Source organism: Panulirus ornatus, chromosome 9 (assembly GCF_036320965.1).
Source record: "Panulirus ornatus isolate Po-2019 chromosome 9, ASM3632096v1, whole genome shotgun sequence".
Taxonomy (NCBI): domain Eukaryota; kingdom Metazoa; phylum Arthropoda; class Malacostraca; order Decapoda; family Palinuridae; genus Panulirus; species Panulirus ornatus.
In genome coordinates, this window is record NC_092232.1 from 46,689,317 (window position 1) to 46,714,188 (window position 24,872).

General features: G+C 40.5%; 1 protein-coding gene across 3 annotated transcripts in view; it reads left to right on the plus strand.

Annotated features, from left to right (window-relative positions):
- Positions 1-24,872, plus strand: part of Shark (SH2 ankyrin repeat kinase) — a 192,047-nt gene that overhangs the window by 21,522 nt on the left and 145,653 nt on the right. For all 3 annotated transcript variants that reach the window (XM_071665126.1, XM_071665127.1, XM_071665129.1), the window contains exon 3: positions 5,886-6,023. In XM_071665126.1, the coding sequence (XP_071521227.1) occupies positions 5,886-6,023 (138 nt within the window). The remainder of the gene's footprint in view (positions 1-5,885; positions 6,024-24,872) is intronic.

Sequence of the window (24,872 nt, forward strand, 5' to 3'; positions counted from 1 at the left end):
TATTACCACTTATCTCTCTTACCCTTTCCTTTCATTACTTACTCGATGAAACCACCTCACACCTCATATTGTTCTCAAACATCTCATTTCAACACATCCACCGTCCTCCACACAACCCTATCTATTGCCCATGCCTCGCAACCATATAACATTGTTGGAACCACTGTCCCTTCAAACATTCCCATTTTTGATCTCAGAGCTAACGTTCTTGCCTTCCATGCATTCTTCAACGCTCCCAGAACCTTCGCCCCCTCCCCCACCCTGTGACTCACTTCTGCTTCCATGGTTCCATCTGCTGCTAAATCCACTCCCAGATATGTAAAACACTTCATTTCCTCCAGATTTTCTCCATTCAAACTTACCTCCCAATTAACTTGTCCCTCAACCCTACTGAACCTAATAACCTTGCTCTTATTTACATTTACTCTCAGCTTTCTTCTTTCACACACTTTACCAAACTCAGTCACAAACTTCTGCAGTTTCTCACCTGAATCAGCCATCTGCGCTGTATCATCAGCAACAACAACTGACTCACTTCCCAGTCCCTCTCATCCACAACAGACTGCATACTTGACCCTCTCTCCAAAACTCTTGCACTCACCCCATCCATAAACAAATTAAATAACCATGGAGACATCACACACCCCTACCACAAACTGATATTTATGGATCTGGAGAAGGCATATGATAGGGTTGATAGAGATGCTTTGTGGAAGGTATTAAGAGTATATGGTGTGGGAGGTAAGTTGCTAGAAGCAGTGAAAAGTTTTTACCTCTGATGTAAGGCATGTGTGCGAGTAGGAGAGAGGAAAGTGATTGGTTCCCAGTGGATGTTGGTTTCGTATCAAATACTGCCTAAATTCTTATGTTGATTTTCTATGGATTTCATGAGAATTTACTTGTAAAACACCCATGGAGCCCATATGTATGTTTCTTAACCTATTACATGTATTGAATTTGATATGCCACTTCCCAAACCAGGCTCACAATTTGTGTAAGTTACTTCTGAGTTGTCTGGTACTTGGCTGTGAATGATAGTAGCTGCTTTTGATACATTATGTTTGACAGCTTTATGTAACACTTTAACTAATGTGGCCAAGGTGAACCAGGTGGCTGTGAGAGTCACTTATTTACCCATTAATTTTTGCATAGTATGAAAATTTGTGATGTTATTTTCAGTCATAGATCATATAAGGTGAAAAGGAGATGGAGTAAGAACTTTCAAGCATTTTTTTTATGTGTTTGGTAGCATGACATATGTAGAGTGTTTGGGTTAGGGAGACATGCAAAGTGAGAAAATGATGGTGAATGGTATGCTGAAAAGTGAGGTGATGAAAGCCTTGTGTAGGATGGAACATGGTAAGGTGGCTGGAGTGGATGGTATTGCAGTTGAATTTCTTAAGACCTGAAGTGATCTGACGTTTGATTTGTTGGGATTTTCAGTGTGTGTATTAATCATGACAAGATGTCTGAGGATTTGTGGAATGCCTGTATGGTGCCACTGTATAATGGCAAGGTGTAAAAAGTTGAGTGCTCGAATTACAGTGGTATAAGTTTGTCGAGTGTGGTTGATAATTTGTATGGATGAGTGGTGATATAGGGGTCACAGCATGCACAGAACATTACACTGGGGAAGAAGTATGGTTCCAGGATTGGTAGAGGATGTGTGGATCAAATGTTTGCTCTGGAGAATGCGTGTGAGAAATACTTGGAGAAACAGAAGAATACTTGTGTGGCAGTTATGGATGTGTAGATAGATGCTTTGTGGAAGTTACTACGAATATATGATGTGAAGGGAAAGCTGTTGGTAGTAGTGGGGAGTTTTATCAAGAGAGTAAGGGATGTGTGTGAATAGATATAGAGGAGGGTGAGTGGTTTAAAATGAAAGTGGATCTGCAGCAAGAATGTGATATTTCACCATGGCTGTTTAATGTTTGTCTATGGGATGGTGAGAGAGGTGAATGAGAGGGTCTTGGAGGGTGGAGCAGGTATGCAGTCTTCTCAGAGAATGGGATCCTTGGAAGTGAATCAGTTGTTGTTTGTTCATGATATGGTGCAAGTGACTGATTGGAGTGAGAAACAACAAAATTTGGTGTCTGAGTTTAGGAGAATATGTGAAAGGAGAAAGTTGAAAGTAAATGTGAATAAAAGAAAGGTCATTAGATTCATCAGTGAAAAGTGAAAGGTTATTTGGAGCATGAGTTTTCCTGGAGAGAATGTGGAGGAAATGGGGTGTTTTAGTTGCCTGGGAATGGATATAGTAGCAAATGGAATTATGGGAGCTGATATGAGCTGTAGGATTGGTGAGAGGACAAAGGTCTTTGGTGCATTGTGGAAACAGGTCACAATTTTTGAGTGCCGAGATGGGTATTGTTGATAGATTAGTTCCATTGGTTCTGGAAAGGATATGAGACAAGGGCCTTATACAAAAATGTAAAGGATAGGTGCCTGAGGATTGTAGGAATGCTTGCACAGTGCCATTGTACAAAGGCAAAGGGATAAAGGTGAGTGCTCAGATTACAGAGGTATAAGTTTGTTGAGTATTCCTGGGAAATTACATGGGAGGGTATTGATTGAGAGGGTGAAGGCATGTACAGAGCATCAGACTGGGGAAGAGCAGTGTGGTTTCAGAAGTGGTAGAGGATGTGTGGATCAGATGTTTGCTTTGAAGAATGTATGAGAAATACTCAGAAAAGCAAATGGATTTGTATGTAGCATTTATGGATCTGGAGAATGCATATGATAGAGTTGATAGAGATGCTCTGTGGAAGGTATTAAGAATATATGGTGTGGGAGGCAAGTTGTTAGAAGCAGTGAAAAGTTTGTATCAAGGATGTAAGGCATGTGTACGTGTAGGAAGAGAGGAAAGTGATCGGTTCTCAGTGAATGTAGGTTTGCAGCAGGGGTGTGTGATGTCTCCATGGTTGTTTAATTTGTTTATGGATGGGGTTGTTAGGGAGGTAAATGCAAGACTTTTGGAAAGGGGGGCAAGTATGCAGTCTGTTATGGATGAGAGAGCTTGGGAAGTGAGTCATTTGTTGTTCGCTGATGATACAGCGCTGGTGGCTGATTCATGTGAGAAACTGCAGAAGTTGGTGACTGAGTTTGGTGAAGTGTGTGAAAGAAGAAAGCTGAGAGTAAATGTGAATAAGAGCAAGGATTAGGTACAGTAGGGTTGAGGGACAAGTCAATTGGGAGGTAAGTTTGAATGGAGAAAACTGGAGGAAGTGAATTGTTTTAGATATCTGGGATTTGGATTTGGCAGCGGATGGAACCATTGAAGCAGAAGTGAATCATAGGGCGGGGTAGGGGGTGAAAGTTCTGGGAGCGTTGAAGAATGTGTGGAAGTCGAGAACATTATCTCGGAAAGCAAAAATGGGTATGTTTGAAGGAATAGTGGTTCCAGCAATGTTATATGGTTGTGAGGCATGGGCTATAGATAGAGTTGTGCAGAGGAGGGTGGATGTGCTGGAAATGAGATGTTTGAGGACAATATGTGGTGTGAGGTGGTTTGATCGAGTAAGTAATAATAGGGTAAGAGAGATGTGTGGTAATAAAAAGAGTGTGGTTGAGAGAGCAGAAGAGGGTGTTTTGAAATGAGTGAGGAAAGACTGACCAAGAGGATATATGTGTCAGAGGTGGAGGGAATGAGGAGAAGTGGGAGACCAAATAGGAGGTGGAAACATGGAGTGAAAAAGATTTTGAGTGATCAGGGCCTGAACATACAGGAGGGTGAAAGGCATGCAAGGAATAGAGGGAATTGGAACGATGTGGTATACCAGGGTCGACGTGCTGTCAATGGATTGAACCAGGGCGTGTGAAGTGTCTGGGGTAAACCATGGAAAGTTCTGTGGGGCCTGGATGTGGAAAGGGAACTGTGGTTTCGGTGCATTATACAAAACAGCTAGAGACTGAGTGTGAACGAAAGTGGCCTTTATTGTCTTTTCCTAGCACTACCTCGCGCACATGCAGGGGGAGGGGATTGTTATTTCATGTGTGGTGGGGTGGCGATGGGAATGAATAAAGACAGACAGTATGAATTATGTACATGTGTATATATGTATATGTCTGTGTTTATATATATATATATATATGTATACATTGAGATGTATAGGTATGTATAAATGCGTGTGTGAACGTGTATGTATATACATGTGTATGTGGGTGGGTTGGGCCATTCTTTCATCTGTTTCCTTGCGCTACCTCACTAACGCGGGGGACAGTGACAAAGCAAAATAATAAAGGGTGAATTTTTGACATGTAAGGAGGATTGATTGAATAAGAAATGATAGATTAAGGGAGAGGTTTGATAGAGGAGTATGTATGAGAGAACTGAGCAGGGTGTGCTGAAATGTTTTGGATATATTAAGAAGATAAGTGGAACAACTAAAAGGGTATACATATCAAAAGTAGAAGGTAGATGGAAAAAGGAGAAACCAAGATGGAAGGATGCTGTGAAGGCTCAGGGCCTGAACATGCAGGAGAGTGTGAGTAATGGAAAAGACAGTGAATTAGAGCTATTTTGTTTACAGGGGATGATCTGCAGCTACTCAGCTGAACCAGGCCATATGAAGTGTATGTGGGAAACCATGAAGAGGTTTGTAGGGCCTGGTTGTAGATAGGGGGCAGTGGTTTCAGTGTATCATACATGACAACTAGAGAGGGGAGAGTGGATATGAGCCTTTGAGGCCATTTCTTCATATGTTCGTAGTGCTATCTTACTGGTGCAGGAAGTGGCGAACAATGCTATTTGAAGATATATGTTTAGGATTATTCTGTGATATTATTTACAGTAAACACAACTGATGATATTTTTTTTTTTTATGGTTATGACAAAATACCTCCAAGCCACTACATGCATATGCACATACTACTCACAAAGAGAATGAGAAACATCTCATACACAATTTAAACCATTATTGATTGGTGAATGAATGGATTTTTTTCAAAGGCCATGACAAAGTAATTATCATCATTTCTTTTCTACAAAAAAAAATTTGGATGCAGACAATATTGTTATTTGTTCATCCAAATAATGATACTACTTTTTGCTTGTTCAATCAGGAACTCTAATTCAGCTGCATATTGTCACCATCCCACATAGCTTTTGATTTACTCCATCCCAAGCAAAAACATTCCTCTAGGTCATTTATGTCTCTTATGTATAGCAGTTCTTTGTGTCCTTTCTGAATAAGCCTTCATTTCCATTCTTTTACTGTCATCCTGTATCCTTCATGTTGAACTTATGTCTGACTCCAAGACTTGTAGGTGCTTCCATGTCTTACACTTCTCATGTCCAAATCTGTTTTGCATAACTATTAGACTTAACAGCGTATTTTAGTGTGTTTGAAACCCAGCTATCCCCTTTAGCCACCTTCAACAACATGTGGAAGTATGGTGATCAATTGTGTTTGCTTCAACCCTAATATTGAATATAATTTTTTTGGTAAAAGTTTAATCCACATTTCTGTACCCAAAAACAAACCCACCATGTTGGTGTCTTATCTTTTTTGCTTGTGATATAAACCTTTTACAGTTAATCTTTGCAGATACAGGAAGAGTTATAATGTGAACATTGATATTAGTCACACTTGAGGAATCAACATAGTTCTGAAGGCCATTTGTAAAAAAAGTGTTGTTGACTAACTGAAGCTTGTTTTTCTGGTCAAACTGAACTGTAGTTGAGAATATTTGTAGGTGATTTTAGTGGCTGTATGCACTGAACCCACCCCATATGAAAATAGGAATATGTTAATAGATAGATCTTCTTGCAACAAATACTTGGGCATCTGTTTAATCAGGTTATTTGTTTACTTTTCATTTTGATTGATTGATTGACCAATATTTTGTTTCTTCTGTTATTTCCTGATATTTTTTCTTTGCAGAAGGAGGATTGGAAGGAACATTTCTTCTAAGAGAAAGCTGCTCATCTCCAGGGAATTATGTTTTATCCTTCATTACAGAAGGCCATCCCATACACATCCTTATTCAGAAATACAGAGAATATGCATATTTTTCTCCAGGTAAGTTTCCAGGTTTTTAGGTATTCAGGAAGCATTTCTAAAGAAAAAAGGGAGAATATTGAATAGATTAAAGAAAGTCTGAAAGTTTTTAAGTGGAAAATTTGCCTTATAGCTAGAAGTGTTCCTGCTTGCAGTGCAAATGATTTATAGAATTTTTATTTGTATTATTATCATTATTATTATTGAACTCCAGGATCCATTTTATGGTGTTCCTCCAGCTTCCAGGGTGCACTACACTAAGGAATGAAATGGTGTACTACTGTAAAGCAACCTGGGCTTTTACAAGACTAATGCTTTTCATCCATTGATGATTATCTCTGTATAGTGTGGAATAGTTACTGGGAGTGAAATAGGAATGAATAGCAGTATTGTTTCAAAAATATCAGAAATATGACAGTTAAACAGTAGCCATTGATTAAGACAGATATAAGCTGGGTCGAGTACCAAGTTGAATGATCTATAAGCGGCATGAGATTCATGCAAGAGGTATGGATTTTATGCCATTCAGTTCTTTAATGTTGCTGGGGAAACCACTTTCTAAAAGCACTTGGCCAGAGATGAAATATCATCAGAGGTATGAACCAGGTTAAGTTCTAGGTTAAACCTTTATAGTGATGCTAAAAGTCAAGTCAAGTTCCAAGTTAATTCTTTAGATGCTGGGAAGCTAGCATATATAATATTGTCACTGAAGGATGAATTTTTTGAGCTTATGAGCCAGGTTAAATTCAAGTGGACCTTTTTATAAGTGCATGAAAGTTAGATTGGAGATATGGATCTAATGCCATTGGCTTCTTTAGATATCTTAGCTGGGGAAACAGATTGATGAAGTTTCATTGCTAATCAGTGAATTTTCTTCAAGCTATGAGGTAGGTTAAGTTACAGATTTAACCTCATGAAGTGGCATAACAAATGTAGAATCTAAACTGGAGTTATGGTTTTATGCTGTTCAGTTTTTTAGGTGCTGGGAAACAAGTCTGCAAAGTTTAGTGAGTGTATGAGGCTTTTTTTTTTTTTTTTTTTTTTTTTTTTTTGCCGCTGTCTCCCGCGTTTGCGAGGTAGCGCAAGGAAACAGACGAAAGAAATGGCCCAACCCACCCGCATACACATGTATATACATACGTCCACACACGCAAATATACATACCTACACAGCTTTCCATGGTTTACCCCAGTCGCTTCACATGCCTTGATTCACTCCACTGACAGCACGTCAACCCCGGTATACCACATCGCTCCAATTCACTCTATTCCTTGCCCTCCTTTCACCCTCCTGCATGTTCAGGCCCCGATCACACAAAATCTTTTTCACTCCATCTTTCCACCTCCAATTTGGTCTCCCTCTTCTCCTCGTTCCCTCCACCTTCGACACATATATTCTCTTGGTCAATCTTTCCTCACTCATTCTCTCCATGTGCCCGAACCATTTCAAAACACCCTCTTCTGCTCTCTCAATCACGCTCTTTTTATTTCCACACATCTCTCTTATGAGGCATTAGAGGCATTAGAAATATTACTGATGAGTGCATACAAAGTTTGATAAGTGTATGAGGCATTAGGGCATTACTGATGAGTGCATTAAAATCTTAGTTTCAGTCCCATCTCTAAATTATGAATTGTTCCAAAACTAAGTTTTGAGAAAATGAATGCCAGAGTTTGGAATCCCAAAAGTATAGCCATGACAATAATAATGGGCTGATTTTGATGTATTTGGCCAGATTTTTCAAAGATGTGTTTGTATATTACAGAAATCATAAAGATAATGTTATAATACAAGATAACTGCATAGTATCATGCAGAATGTTAAATAAGTATTAACTTCCATGTTCATACCATTCTACAGTTTTCAGTCTTTCACTTTCCTATGCCCCTGGCTCTCTACCTTGAGTAGCCTGGCACACCAGACTGTGCTTCTCAGCAGTTTGGAAACATGAAGTCATCCACCACCAGTCATTTCCTTGTCAGCCTTCTAAACTTTATATACTGCAACTTGGAGAAATACAAGACCATGATGGCACTTACCTTCATAGACTTTCAGCTTAGTAAAACATAACATCATCATAAAGAAAGCCATTGACATAGGACTACAGAGATGTCTTGTCTTGTGGCTGGCAGTCTTCCTTTCTAGGCTGCACCAAACCATTTGCTTCTGGGGTGCCACATCGGAATCACTGCCCCTGACATGCAGTGTACTATGGGGCACCAAGATAGGGTTGCTGTTCTTCCTTATTCGTATTAGTGACACCCTGAAGGACACAAACCATCACTGGAAGTATGTAGATGACTCTGCTTTTGGCGTCACCTTCAACAACAGCTCTCCTGAATTCAGTGCCCTTCAGCACATCATCAACAACATTCAGGAGTAGACTGCGACCAATGTTGTCACCATCATCCACTTCATGAGTGTGGTAATGCACGTCAACCTGAGCGCAGACGACATCCTGCCCCCTGACATCCATCAGGTAGTCAAAGACTTCAGACTTCATGGTGTCACAGTAGATAATGATTTAGACCGGAAGAGTCATGTCAGCACTATCATCAAATCTTTCTCATACTGTATGTACCTTCTCCATCAACAGATATCATTAGGTGTTCCACCAATTGAGCTTAGGAATGTTTGTACCATCTTCATTTCACCTAAGCTCACATACACCTCCCCAGCTTGGTCCTCCTTACTAACAGCTACACAGAGGGACCAACTAGAAAGGGTGCAGAAAGGGCATGCAGATTCATTCTTCTTACACCACCTACCAAGAGGCTTTCATCTTGCTGAACCAGTCTACCCTCTCCAACTAATACTGACAGCTCACATATTCAGTTTGGCAATGAACACTGACACCCGTCACCCACCATGCCCCTCCAACATGGATTGCCATTTGTCACAATTGACTTGTTCCAGTCAGAGCTTGTACAGACAAATATAAGAACTGTCCTATATGGACAACTGTGAATTTCATAACAATCTATGCAAGTGTACAGCTTGGTTTTCCATTAGTTAGGCAATGTGGTATGTCAACTACTGTATTACTGTAACTTTTCATCACTTAATGTTCAGTCAAGTTCAAAATGTATAAACCATACTATTTACTCTGTAAACATCCTTGTATATCTGCCACCCAGTCTATGTAGAAGTCTGCCCATGTGCTTATCCAAAGTGTGGAAATCCTCAGTTCACCTTAATTTTAAGCTCTACCATGATTAGTTAACTAATAATGATCATGACCTCCCAGTTTTGTAATATCTGTAATACCTGAACTGTGCATTTCAGCCAGTTGGCTTCTTAGATACAATAAAACATTAGTTATTATTATTATGTATTTTATTTATTTATTATACTTTGTTGCTGTCTCCGGTGTTAGTGAGGTAGCGTAAGGAAACAGATTAAAGAATGGCCCAACCCACTCACATACACGTGTATATACATACATGTCCACACACGCACGTATACATACCTATACATCTCAATGTATACATATATATACACACACAGACATATACATATATACACATGTACATAATTCATCTGTCTGCCCTTATTCATTCCCATCGCCACCCCGCCACACATAAAATAACAACCCCCTCCCCATGCATGTGCACGAGGTAGTGCTAGGAAAAGACAACAAAGGCCACATTCGTTCACACTCAGTCTAGCTGTCATGTATAATGTTATCATTATTATACTTTGTCGCTGTCTCCCGCATTAGCAAGGTAGCGCAAGGAAACAGACGAAAGAATGGCTCAACCCACCCTCATACACATGTATATATATACACATCCATACACCCACATATACATACCTATACATTTCAACATATACATATATATACATACACAGACATATACATATATACACATGTACATAATTCATATTTGCTGCCTTTATTCATTTCCATCGCCACCCCTCCACACATGAAATGACAACCCCCTCCCCCCTCATGTGTGTGAGGTAGCGCTAGGAAAAGACAACAAAGGCCACATTCATTCACACTGTCTCTAGCTGTCATGTATAATGCACCGAAACCACAGCTCCCTCTCCACAGCCAGGCCCCACAAAACTTTCCATGGTTTACCTCAGACACTTCACATGCCCTGGTTCAATCCATTGACAGCACATTGACCTCAGTATACCACATCGTTCCAATTCACTCTATTCCTTGCGTGCCTTTCACTCTCCTGCATGTTCAGGCCCCTATCACTCAAAATCTTTTTCACTCCATCTTTCCATCTCCAATTTGGTCTCCTATTTCTCGTTCCCTCCACCTCTGACACATATATCCTCTTTGTCAGTCTTTCCTCACTCATTCTCTTCATGTGACCAAACCATTTCAAAACACCCTCTTCTGCTCTCTCAACCACACTCTTTTTATTACCACACATCTCCCGTACCCTTTCATTACTTACTTGATCAAACCACCTCACACCACATATTGTCCTCAAACATCTCATTTCCAACACATCCACCCTCCTGCGCACAACTCTATCTATAGCCCACACCTCGCAACTATATAACATTGCTGGAACCACTATTCCTTCAAACATACCCATTTTTGCTTTCCAAGATAATGTTCTTGCCTTCCACACATTTTTCAATGCTCCCAGAACTTTTGCCCCCTCCCCCATCCTGTGACTCTCTTCCACTTCCATGGTTCCATCCGCTGCCAAATCCACTCCCAGATATCTAGACCACTTCACTTCCTCCAGTTTTTCTCCATTCAAACTTATCTCCCAATTGACTTGTCCATCAGCCCTGCTGTACCTAATCCTTGCTCTTATTCACATTTACTCTCAGCTTTTTTCTTTCACACTACCAAACTCAGTCACCAGCTTTTGCAGTTTCTCACCCGAATCAGCCACCAGCACTGTATCATCAGCGAACAACAACTTACTCACTTCCCAAGCTCTCTCATCCACAGCAGACTGCATACTTGCCCCTCTTTCCAAAAGTCTTGCATTCACCTCCCTAATAACCCCATCCATAAACAAATTAAACAATCATGGAGACATCACGCACCCCTGCCGCAAATTGACCTTCACAGAGAACCAATTACTCTCTTCCTACTCATACACATACCTTACATCCTCGATAAAAACTTTTCACTGCTTCTAACAACTTGCCTCCCACACCATTCATTCTTAATACCTTCCACAGAGCATCACTATCAACTCTATCATATGCCTTAGTTATTTTTTTTTTTTTTTTTTTTATACTTTGTCGCTGTCTCCCGCGTTTGCGAGGTAGCGCAAGGAAACAGACGAAAGAAATGGCCCAACCCCCCCCCCCATACACATGTACATACACACGTCCACACACGCAAATATACATACCTACACAGCTTTCCATGGTTTACCCCAGACGCTTCACATGCCCCGACTCAATCCACTGACAGCACGTCAACCCCTGTATACCACATCGCTCCAATTCACTCTATTCCTTGCCCTCCTTTCACCCTCCTGCATGTTCAGGCCCCGATCACACAAAATCTTTTTCACTCCATCTTTCCACCTCCAATTTGGTCTCCCTTTTCTCCTCGTTCCCTCCACCTCCGACACATATATCCTCTTGGTCAATCTTTCCTCACTCATTCTCTCCATGTGCCCAAACCATTTCAAAACACCCTCTTCTGCTCTCTCAATCACGCTCTTTTTATTTCCACACATCTCTCTTATGAGGCATTAGAGGCATTAGAAATATTACTGATGAGTGCATACAAAGTTTGATAAGTGTATGAGGCATTAGGGCATTACTGATGAGTGCATTAAAATCTTAGTTTCAGTCCCATCTCTAAATTATGAATTGTTCCAAAACTAAGTTTTGAGAAAATGAATGCCAGAGTTTGGAATCCCAAAAGTATAGCCATGACAATAATAATGGGCTGATTTTGATGTATTTGGCCAGATTTTTCAAAGATGTGTTTGTATATTACAGAAATCATAAAGATAATGTTATAATACAAGATAACTGCATAGTATCATGCAGAATGTTTAATAAGTATTAACTTCCATGTTCATACCATTCTACAGTTTTCAGTCTTTCACTTTCCTATGCCCCTGGCTCTCTACCTTGAGTAGCCTGGCACACCAGACTGTGCTTCTCAGCAGTTTGGAAACATGAAGTCATCCACCACCAGTCATTTCCTTGTCAGCCTTCTAAACTTTATATACTGCAACTTGGAGAAATACAAGACCATGATGGCACTTACCTTCATAGACTTTCAGCTTAGTAAAACATAACATCATCATAAAGAAAGCCATTGACATAGGACTACAGAGATGTCTTGTCTTGTGGCTGGCAGTCTTCCTTTCTAGGCTGCACCAAACCATTTGCTTCTGGGGTGCCACATCGGAATCACTGCCCCTGACATGCAGTGTACTATGGGGCACCAAGATAGGGTTGCTGTTCTTCCTTATTCGTATTAGTGACACCCTGAAGGACACAAACCATCACTGGAAGTATGTAGATGACTCTGCTTTTGGCGTCACCTTCAACAACATCTCTCCTGAATTCAGTGCCCTTCAGCACATCATCAACAACATTCAGGAGTAGACTGCGACCAGTGTTGTCACCATCATCCACTTCATGAGTGTGGTAATGCACGTCAACCTGAGCGCAGACGACATCCTGCCCCCTGACATCCATCAGGTAGTCAAAGACTTCAGACTTCATGGTGTCACAGTAGATAATGATTTAGACCGGAAGAGTCATGTCAGCACTATCATCAAATCTTTCTCATACTGTATGTACCTTCTCCATCAACAGATATCATTAGGTGTTCCACCAATTGAGCTTAGGAATGTTTGTACCATCTTCATTTCACCTAAGCTCACATACACCTCCCCAGCTTGGTCCTCCTTACTAACAGCTACACAGAGGGACCAACTAGAAAGGGTGCAGAAAGGGCATGCAGATTCATTCTTCTTACACCACCTACCAAGAGGCTTTCATCTTGCTGAACCAGTCTACCCTCTCCAACTAATACTGACAGCTCACATATTCAGTTTGGCAATGAACACTGACACCCGTCACCCACCATGCCCCTCCAACATGGATTGCCATTTGTCACAATTGACTTGTTCCAGTCAGAGCTTGTACAGACAAATATAAGAACTGTCCTATATGGACAACTGTGAATTTCATAACAATCTATGCAAGTGTACAGCTTGGTTTTCCATTAGTTAGGCAATGTGGTATGTCAACTACTGTATTACTGTAACTTTTCATCACTTAATGTTCAGTCAAGTTCAAAATGTATAAACCATACTATTTACTCTGTAAACATCCTTGTATATCTGCCACCCAGTCTATGTAGAAGTCTGCCCATGTGCTTATCCAAAGTGTGGAAATCCTCAGTTCACCTTAATTTTAAGCTCTACCATGATTAGTTAACTAATAATGATCATGACCTCCCAGTTTTGTAATATCTGTAATACCTGAACTGTGCATTTCAGCCAGTTGGCTTCTTAGATACAATAAAACATTAGTTATTATTATTATGTATTTTATTTATTTATTATACTTTGTTGCTGTCTCCGGTGTTAGTGAGGTAGCGTAAGGAAACAGATTAAAGAATGGCCCAACCCACTCACATACACGTGTATATACATACATGTCCACACACGCACGTATACATACCTATACATCTCAATGTATACATATATATACACACACAGACATATACATATATACACATGTACATAATTCATCTGTCTGCCCTTATTCATTCCCATCGCCACCCCGCCACACATAAAATAACAACCCCCTCCCCATGCATGTGCACGAGGTAGTGCTAGGAAAAGACAACAAAGGCCACATTCGTTCACACTCAGTCTAGCTGTCATGTATAATGTTATCATTATTATACTTTGTCGCTGTCTCCCGCATTAGCAAGGTAGCGCAAGGAAACAGACGAAAGAATGGCTCAACCCACCCTCATACACATGTATATATATACATCCATACACCCACATATACATACCTATACATTTCAACATATACATATATATACATACACAGACATATACATATATACACATGTACATAATTCATATTTGCTGCCTTTATTCATTTCCATCGCCACCCCTCCACACATGAAATGACAACCCCCTCCCCCCTCATGTGTGTGAGGTAGCGCTAGGAAAAGACAACAAAGGCCACATTCATTCACACTGTCTCTAGCTGTCATGTATAATGCACCGAAACCACAGCTCCCTCTCCACAGCCAGGCCCCACAAAACTTTCCATGGTTTACCTCAGACACTTCACATGCCCTGGTTCAATCCATTGACAGCACGTTGACCTCAGTATACCACATCGTTCCAATTCACTCTATTCCTTGCGTGCCTTTCACTCTCCTGGATGTTCAGGCCCCTATCACTCAAAATCTTTTTCATTCCATCTTTCCATCTCCAATTTGGTCTCCTATTTCTCGTTCCCTCCACCTCTGACACATATATCCTCTTTGTCAGTCTTTCCTCACTCATTCTCTTCATGTGACCAAACCATTTCAAAACACCCTCTTCTGCTCTCTCAACCACACTCTTTTTATTACCACACATCTCCCGTACCCTTTCATTACTTACTTGATCAAACCACCTCACACCACATATTGTCCTCAAACACCTCATTTCCAACACATCCACCCTCCTGCGCACAACTCTATCTATAGCCCACACCTCGCAACTATATAACATTGCTGGAACCACTATTCCTTCAAACATACCCATTTTTGCTTTCCAAGATAATGTTCTTGCCTTCCACACATTTTTCAATGCTCCCAGAACTTTTGCCCCCTCCCCCATCCTGTGACTCTCTTCCACTTCCATGGTTCCATCCGCTGCCAAATCCACTCCCAGATATCTAGACCACTTCACTTCCTCCAGTTTTTCTCCATTCAAACTTATCTCCCAATTGACTTGTCCATCAGCCCTGCTGTACCTAATCCTTGCTCTTATTCACATTTACTCTCAGCTTTTTTCTTTCACACTACCAAACTCAGTCACCAGCTTTTGCAGTTTCTCACCCGAATCAGCCACCAGCACTGTATCATCAGCGAACAACAACTTACTCACTTCCCAAGCTCTCTCATCCACAGCAGACTGCATACTTGCCCCTCTTTCCAAAAGTCTTGCATTCACCTCCCTAACAACCCCATCCATAAACAAATTAAACAATCATGGAGACATCACGCACCCCTGCCGCAAATTGACCTTCACAGAGAACCAATTACTCTCTTCCTACTCATACACATACCTTACATCCTCGATAAAAACTTTTCACTGCTTCTAACAACTTGCCTCCCACACCATTCATTCTTAATACCTTCCACAGAGCATCACTATCAACTCTATCATATGCCTTAGTTATATATTTATTTATCTATTATTTATTTTGTGCAGGAAAAAATTATACTTGTCATAGAATAATGCTAAATAGAGATCAAATAAGTAATCCATAGGGGCTTTCAAGATGGATACTAACTGGCCCAGCCACTCATGTAACCAGATTAAACTCTTATTGACTACAGTCATTGGCAGGCTTGTCACGTATATATTGCTAGATTCTGCATTTTCTTCCCTGAATGCATTGTCCATCATCCCATCCAAAACAGAATGTTTTTGAGAGCATTAGTGACAAGCCCACTATATGCTTCAAGAGTTATTAGGAAGAGGGCAGCCATGGTATTTTTCTTCAATAAAAGATGGATATGTGCACCTTGTCACTTTGAACTCAGAACATCTTAAATCATGTAGAGTTTTTAAGTTATGACCGGGTTCAGGTGAAGATTAGTATGTGGCAATGCTGGGAAATGGATGTATGTAGTATATGAATGGATGATGGGCAGATGGAAGATGACAGTGACAGTGGACATAGTGGTCCCTAGGTGTCTGTCACGCAGTGCAGGTAACACAAAAAGGGACAGTTTATAGTCAGTCAGAGAGATTTTAGAAGGAAAGATGTTTTGAAACTTAGCTTTATGATAGTAGGGTGGAAACAGACACCACAATGAACAATCCTTGATTTGCCAACTGTGTTAACAGTAATTTGGTGATGCATTGGCTTGCTGAGCTATTCATGAGCTAGTTGAGAGTATAAGCTACCAGCCATCTGGAGCTTAAAACAAAGTGAAATTTATAAAGAAAAAAGAATCAGCAACATAGTTTAGGGAAAGTGGATAGAGATTTGCTTTTACATTAGGAGATTTGGTTAGATTGATTGATATAGATTCAAATTTTTGTGGTGAACTTGTGGAACTAGAGCCACCCAAAATGTGAGAGCAGTACCATTGTATAGCTAGAATAATTACTCTGAAGGAAAGAATCTTTGGCATTCAAACAAGAGCTGCAGTTTTATAAAGGCATTTTTAGCTGTGCAATATACATTTTGCAAGATAGTCTTGATGGAATGGTGATATGATTGTGGTGGAACTGTAGAGCCATTGGAGGAAATCAGAAAATTTTGAAGAATTTAAAATAGAATGATATGATGAAATTGGTTTTCAGAATCATTAAACTTAGCTTGGTCATGTTTACTATACTGGAAAGTCTATCCAAATTAAATTTTTTTTTTTTTTTTTGTCGCTGTCTCCCGCGTTTGCGAGGTAGCACAAGGAAACAGACGAAAGAAATGGCCCAACCCACCCCCATACACATGTATATACATACGTCCACACACGCAAATATACATACCTACACAGCTTTCCATGGTTTACCCCAGACGCTTCACATGCCCTGATTCAGTCCACTGACAGCACGTCAACCCCGGTATACCACATCGATCCAATTCACTCTATTCCTTGCCCTCCTTTCACCCTCCTGCATGTTCAGGCCCCGATCACACAAAATCTTTTTCAATTCATCTTTCCACCTCCAATTTGGTCTCCCACTTCTCCTCGTTCCCTCCACCTCCAACACATATATCTTCTTGGTCAATCTTTCCTCACTCATTCTCTCCATGTGCCCAAACCATTTCAAAACACCCTCTTCTGCTCTCTCAACCACGCTCTTTTTATTTCCACACATCTCTCTTACCCTTACATTACTTACTCGATCAAACCACCTCACACCACACATTGTCCTCAAACATCTCATTTCCAGCACATCCATCCTCCTGCGCACAACTCTATCCATAGCCCACGCCTTGCAACCATACAACATTGTTGGAACCACTATTCCTTCAAACATACCCATTTTTGCTTTCTGAGATAATGTTCTCGACTTCCACACATTCTTCAAGGCTCCCAGGATTTTCGCCCCCTCCCCCACCCTATGATCCACTTCCGCTTCCATGGTTCCATCCGCTGCCAAATCCACTCCCAGATATCTAAAACACTTTACTTCCTCCAGTTTTTCTCCATTCAAACTTACCTCCCAATTGACTTGACCCTCAAATTTATAGAAGCTAAGACAAGAAGGGACATAATTTAGGTAATTGAAGATGAAACAGATCTGATACAAATGGAAGAGGGTAGAGTCACCATGTTATATCTTGAAGTAAGAATGTAGGACAGAACCTAGGAACATCACTGTTGATATGAAAAGGAGAGGTTGATCAAGCAACAGTTACAAAAATTAGTTTACGAGAGAGAAAGCTGAAACACGGGAGAGTTAATATCAGACCTTAATTCTTGATCCTATAAAGAGCTTTTGGCATATCATAGACTGTCATATTGTATTTTCCAAAAGGATGACTAAATATTAGAAGCATAGGGCTGGATATTACCCTTGGATTTTTCATAGTGAAAACTTTATTGTTGGTGAAGAAGACTGAGACACCTAGAATACATAAGGAAATGAGTTGTGAGGAGAGATTAAAGGCCTTAGAACCCAGTAAAAGTCAAAGTAGGACTAAATTTAGGAGTATAATTGCTACATTCTTTTGGTTGGGCTGCATCAGTGCATGTTTCCAAGATGAAAAAAAAGTAATTTTTTATAACAGTGAAACAGGTGAACAAGAAGTACATGTATTAGGGCATACTCCTTCAAAACACAAATAGGGATGCTTTCATTCCATAAGCCTCGCTTGTATCTAAACAGAGAATTGTTTTTTTTTTTCTACTGTATCAAAAGATGGATATAGGAAGGTACACATGATTTGTAAGAAATTTGCCAGTAGTTGAAGGATGTTGGAGTTATTCCATTTGGAATGAGAGGAAAAGATGAGAACGGAAATTTTTTTCATCTACAAGATAAGTAGGTATGGTATCATTTGTACATAAAAGAGAAGAAATGTTTGACTGAAGCTGCCATTGATTTTTCTCCTGTCAGTCTGTTCCACCAACTTAAGATATTCTCTAAAATATTTGATGTTTAGGAATTCGTATCCCTCCCAATCATACTGGTAGGAAAATGGTAACTTTTCTCACCTTTAGTAGTAGCCACTTTTTTTATTTTGTGCCTGCTTTTTGCCAGTCTGAGACTGCCATAGCTATGACTTTTTGAACCCATTTGCTGCCATGGTATAAAAGATCTGGCAATTCATAAATCTTTAAGGCTGTGTGCAGATCAGGGATCTACTTCAGCCTTTTGCCTTTCACTGGTTTCTGTTCACCATATTATCAGTTTTTCCTTTTATAGGTTCTAAAGGGTGTGACATATTGTTGAATACATTGATCAGTTTCACAGGACTTACAGATAAATACTTTCTTCCATTCTTTCGTACTTGTTCATCATTCCCCACGTTAGCATGGTAGCACCAGGAGCACGCAAAGAAAAGGCATCATTCATTTACATCAATTCTTTAACTGCCTTCCTCTCCACAACCAAGCTGAACAGACCTTTCTGTGCTTTCACCAGCTGCTTCACATGCCTTTGTTCAGTCTGTTGATAGTACATAACTCCCTGTATACCAACTGGCTCCAATTCACTCTATAATGTGCTTGTCCTCCCGCATGTTCAGGCCTTGATCACTCACAGTCTTTTTTACTCCATATTTCCATCTCCAATTTGGTCTACCCTGTCTCCTTGTCCACTCCTATTGACACATATATTCTATTTATTAAACTCTCCTTACTCATTTTTTACTTATGAAACTGTTTCTGCACACTTTCTTCAGCTCTCTCATTCATACTCTTCTTATTGTCATACCTCTCTCTATCATTGCTTACTTGATCACCCATCCTCACACTATGTATTATTCTCATACATTTAATTTCCAACACATTTATCTTCCTCTGTACATTCTCATGTACAGCCAATTCTTTACATCCAGACAAGATCGTGGAACAATTGTACCTTGAAACATACCCATTTTTTGCCCTCCCAGATCGTGACCTATCTTTCCACAAATTCCTCAGTTCTCTCAAAGCCTTTACCCTTTCACCCACCTCTCCTCACCTCCACTTCCATGTCCCATTTGCTGCAACATTCACTCCCAGGTATCTAAAACACTTTCTTCTTCTGAGTTTTCTCCATTCTAATTCACATCCCACTTGATCCGTCTCTTTGCACTGCTAAACCTAATAACCTTGCTTTTATTCAGTATTACTCTCAACTTTCTCTGTGCACACACTCTCCCAAACTCAGTCATGAACTTCAGTGCTGTATCTTCAGCAAACAGTATCTGACTCACTTTCCAGGTCTCCCTTACCCCCCTGCAGACTGCATACCTGCCCTTCTCTCCAAGACCTTTGCATTCACTTCCCACACCACCCTATCCATAAACAAGTTAAACAGCCATGGTGACACCACACACCCCTTGCTGTTGACCCACCTTAACCTTCCTCTCTACCTAGTTGCACTCACTTCCTAGACAAAAACTCCTTATGACTTCTTACATATTTGCTCCCACTTGCCCATGAGCTTGCTCGTATGTTCTGTTTCTGTTCAAAAACCAAAACTTTTCCTTCTCCTTGGAAGCATGCATTGATACATCCCATCCCTAAGAAGGGTGACCATTCTGACCCCTCTAACTATATTCCTATTGCTTTGACATCTACCGTTTTCAAAGTCTTTGAACCCCTGCTCAACTTCCATATTCTGAAATATTTCAAAAATCACTCTTCTCTCTGATCACCAGTATGGCTTCTATAATGCAAGATCCACTGGTGATATTCTTTCCTTTACAGATGTCTGGACATCACCCCTGGAAGATTTTGGTTAGTCATGTGTAGTTGCCCTTGACATATCAAAGGCTTTTGATGAGACGTTTCATTGGGCTCTCATCTCCAAGCTCCCCTCTTTTGGCTTCCCTCCCTCACTTTGCTCCTTCATATCTAGCTTCCTCGTTGGCTGATCTCTGGCTGTGATTGTTGATGGATCAGCCACCCCCTTTTCTCCATCAACAGGAGTGTCCCTCAGGGTTCTTTCCTGTCCCCCTACACTTTTTCTCTTTTTTCAATGATTTCCTCTCCTCCACAAATAATCCAGTGCACTCATACACTGATGACTATACATACATCCATATCCCTCAATTCTACCCCCTCTTCTCCCACTCGATCTGCATCTTATCTTAACACAGCTTCCTCAGTAAGCTCAAACTTTGACAGGATATCTCAGTGGACTGACAAAATCTTTTTAAGTTTAATGCCTCCAATAGCTAATTTCTATCCATCTTTCAGTCGAAAAGTCTTCACAAATCTCATCTCTCCTTTGATGGTTTTGTAATTCCTCCTCTTGACTCAATGAACATACTTGGTATTACTGTAACATCCATTCTTTCTTGTAAACCCTACATTTCAGGAATTGATAAGTTTGTCTCTTAGAAACTGGGTGTTCTGTTTAGATATCGAAACTTCTTATCTTTGAACAGTTTCTCCATTTATATAAGGGATTGATTCATCCTTGTATGGAGTGCTGCTCTCACATTTGGGGTGGTTCTAGCTCTGTATGCTTACTTGACAGAGTTGAGTCGAAAGCAGTCTGACTAATAAACTGTCCCAGGCTAACTTCCTAACTTGACCCCCTTATCCTACACCATGGTGTTGGTTCACTTTCCCTCTTCTATAGGTATTACTTTGCTTTTTGCTCCCAAGAGCTGGCTGTTTGTGTTCCCCTACCACTAGCTAGACCACACAATACTTGGCAAGCTGCTGCATTATATGTATATATTGTGGCCATTGGCAACTCAAGAGTGGGCCGTTTGATACCTACTTCTTTCCCTACTCGTCGAAGCTTTTGAACTCTTTATCGTCTAATATCTTTTCCAATGACTAGGACTTGGCAAATTTCAAAAGACAGGTCGTTCACTAACTCCAGAATTTGTTTGTTTTTTCTTTTTCTGTCTCATAATTCTCTCTATATTTTGATTAAGGCTTGGTCTTGATGTAGACTTTTGTCTGTGACAGGAGCCTTCAGCATAAAAAATGATTGTAACAGAATCCTCAAACCATCTCATATCAACCTTGTCAATCCATAAATGTCACATACAAATCCTGCTTCTTTATTTATTTCTCAAACACACACCTCAAAGCAAACATCTGATCTGCACATCCTATACCACTCCTGAAACTACATTGTTCCTCCCCAGTCTGATGCTCTGTGCATGCTACCACCGTTTCAATCACCAGTCATATATGCAAGTTAACAGATGCATTCATAAATTTAGTACGCATGTAATTTGAACACTCACTGTTGTTCCCCTTGCTTCTGTACATTGGCTATATACATGCATTCAGTCATTCCTCAGCCATCTTACCATGATCCATACTTACAATGAAAATTCTAACTAACCAGTCATCAAAATGGTGATACCTTTCCCTGAGAAATTCAACTGCAGTACCATCCAGCCACCTTGCCATGTTTCATTGTAATCAAGACTTTTACCTCCTCCTCTGTCTTCATCAAACCACTTGCCATAACTCTTTCACTTTGCACACCTCCCTGACCCAAGCACCCTACATTAGCCAACCTCTCATAAAACACATTGAACAATTCCTTCAAAGTACTCTCAAAGTACATCCCATCACTGCCTGTTACCACTTCCTCATATGCCACCTTAACTGATGTTTCCATTTGTTCTTTTGTATTTCTCAAACTGTTAACTCCTCTGAAAACATCTTTTCATTTCTCTTCAAGTTTGCTCTTACTTGCTCACCCCAACTCTTTATTTATCTCCATCTTCAACCCCTTCACTTTCCTTTTAATTTCTTGCCACTTTCTCTCAGTTCCTTGCACTGCTTCCCAGCAAGTGACCCTTACAGCCCTCTTTTGACTTTCAGAAGCATCTTAATTCATCATCCCACCGCATGCTACCCTTTCTCACTTGCCCACCTCCCATACTTCTCTCACTTATGCTTGCTGCTTCTTTAGATACCTCTCATTCTACTCCCCTAACTTCATTACTCTAACCTTTTGCCATTCTGCCTTCAGTCTTTCATAGCATCTCTTCACGATACTGGCTTTCAAGCTCTTTTACTTATCCTCTTCTCACCCATATTATTTCCTCTTTTCCGAAAAATCTACAAATCTTCACACACTTCTCCACCAGGTAATGATTAGACATCCACCAACTGACCCTTTCAACACATTTACATCCATCAGATACATGCATAGCAATTATTATGTAATTCAGTATTGCCTGCTGACCATCTTTTCTGCTCAACCACATATTCTGATGTTATTTTTTTTTATTATACTTTGTCGCTGTCTCCCGCGTTTGCGAGGTAGCGCAAGGAAACAGACGAAAGAAATGGCCCAACCCCCCCCATACACATGTATATACGTACGTCCACACACGCAAATATACACACCTACACAGCTTTCCATGGTTTACCCCAGATGCTTCACATGCCTTGATTCAATCCACTGACAGCACGTCAACCCCGGTATACCACATCGCTCCAATTCACTCTATTCCTTGCCCTCCTTTCACCCTCCTGCATGTTCAGGCCCCGATCACACAAAATCTTTTTCACTCCATCTTTCCACCTCCAATTTGGTCTCCCTCTTCTCCTCGTTCCCTCCACCTCCGACACATATATCCTCTTGGTCAATCTTTCCTCACTCATTCTCTCCATGTGCCCAAACCACTTCAAAACACCCTCTTCTGCTCTCTCAACCACGCTCTTTTTATTTCCACACATCTCTCTTACCCTTACGTTACTCACTCGATCAAACCACCTCACACCACACATTGTCCTCAAACATCTCATTTCCAGCACATCCATCCTCCTGCGCACAACTCTATCCATAGCCCACGCCTTGCAACCATACAACATTGTTGGAACCACTATTCCTTCAAACATACCCATTTTTGCTTTCCGAGATAATGTTCTCGACTTCCACACATTCTTCAAGGCCCCCAGAATTTTCGCCCCCTCCCCCACCCTATGATCCACTTCCGCTTCCATGGTTCCATCCGCTGCCAGATCCACTCCCAGATATCTAAAACACTTCACTTCCTCCAGTTTTTCTCCATTCAAACTCACCTCCCAATTGACTTGACCCTCAACCCTACTGTACCTAATAACCTTGCTCTTATTCACATTTACTCTTAACTTTCTTCTTCCACACACTTTACCAAACTCAGTCACCAGCTTCTGCAGTTTCTCACATTCTGATGTATATTCCTCTTTTTAGATCAGGTATTCCCAGTCACTCGCCAGTCCTTTTTCAGCACACAATTCCACAAGCTGTTCACCATATCTCTTCATCTTGCTAAATATCTCATGCCCCTCAGTTATTTCCCTTGCTGCCACTTTACTCACTTTCACATTTAATGTTCCTAACACTGATACCCAGTCTCTTGCATCAAAACTAACACACTCACTCAGCTGCTCCTAAAACATTTGCCTCTCTTCATCATTTTTCTTGTAGTCAGGTGCCTAAGCACTAATAATGACTCATCTCTCTTAACTCACTTTCATTTTTATCCACATCAGGTGAACTTACTTCCTTACAGTCTTTTGCATATTCCCACAATTGCTTTAGTAGTGGAATAAGCCCTTTCATAGCTCTTACCCTCTCACTAACTCTTGAATTCACTTCTAAGACTTTCCCAACCCATTTTTCTCCATACCCTTGGATTTTGTCTCACTTAGGGTTAGAACATCCAGATTCCATTTCTCAAACATACTACCCTTCTCTTCTTTCTTCTTATCTTGGTTACATCCACTCACATTCAAACACCCCAACTTGAGCCTTTGGGAAAAGATGAGCACTTCTCGCTTGGCTCCTTCTTCTTTTGTTCCATGTTTTAGAAATTGAAATACAAGAAGGGGATGGTTTCCAGTCACCATTTCTGTCCTTCTTTGTCACCTTGTAAGACACAATGGGAATATTTGGATAGAATTCTTTCCTCCCAAGCTGTAGGGACAGATGAATACATATTATTACATTAATGAAAAGACCCCTTCTTCAGGGGTGCCTGCAGCTTCAAGACTGCACTGCATTCAATAGTAGGAAAAAGATGGACTCTTCTAAGTATGAAGTTCTTCAACAAGATTGTACTCCAATGATACAATCTAACCAAAGCTAACTTTTCACTCGCATGTATTATCAAAAGCATGCAGAGAACAGTAATACCACATATACTGTATACCTTACCTTAATATCCCAGGAGTCCCTTTTATATTTTGTGAGGACTTCTGCCGTACTACAAAAGCTGATTGCATCCACCATATGAGACTGCAGGTAATAGTGTTGTGATGTTGCATGCATGTCTATGTAAGGAGAGTGTGGGACATTTTTGAGCAGTAAGTAAAGTGTTCAGTGCCTTCACTTATGTTAGTTGTGCTGTACACAAGAAGGGTTGTGAGATATGTTAAATCACTGTTTGTACAAAGTTTTGTAGGGATGGATGATGTCCAGAGCATAGACAAAATTTTGTAATTCATAAATGTTTAAGGAATGTGGTTTCAGATGAATGTATGTCTGATGGGTGTTGTTTTAGAGTGAATTAAGAGGGCAGTATTTCAGTGCT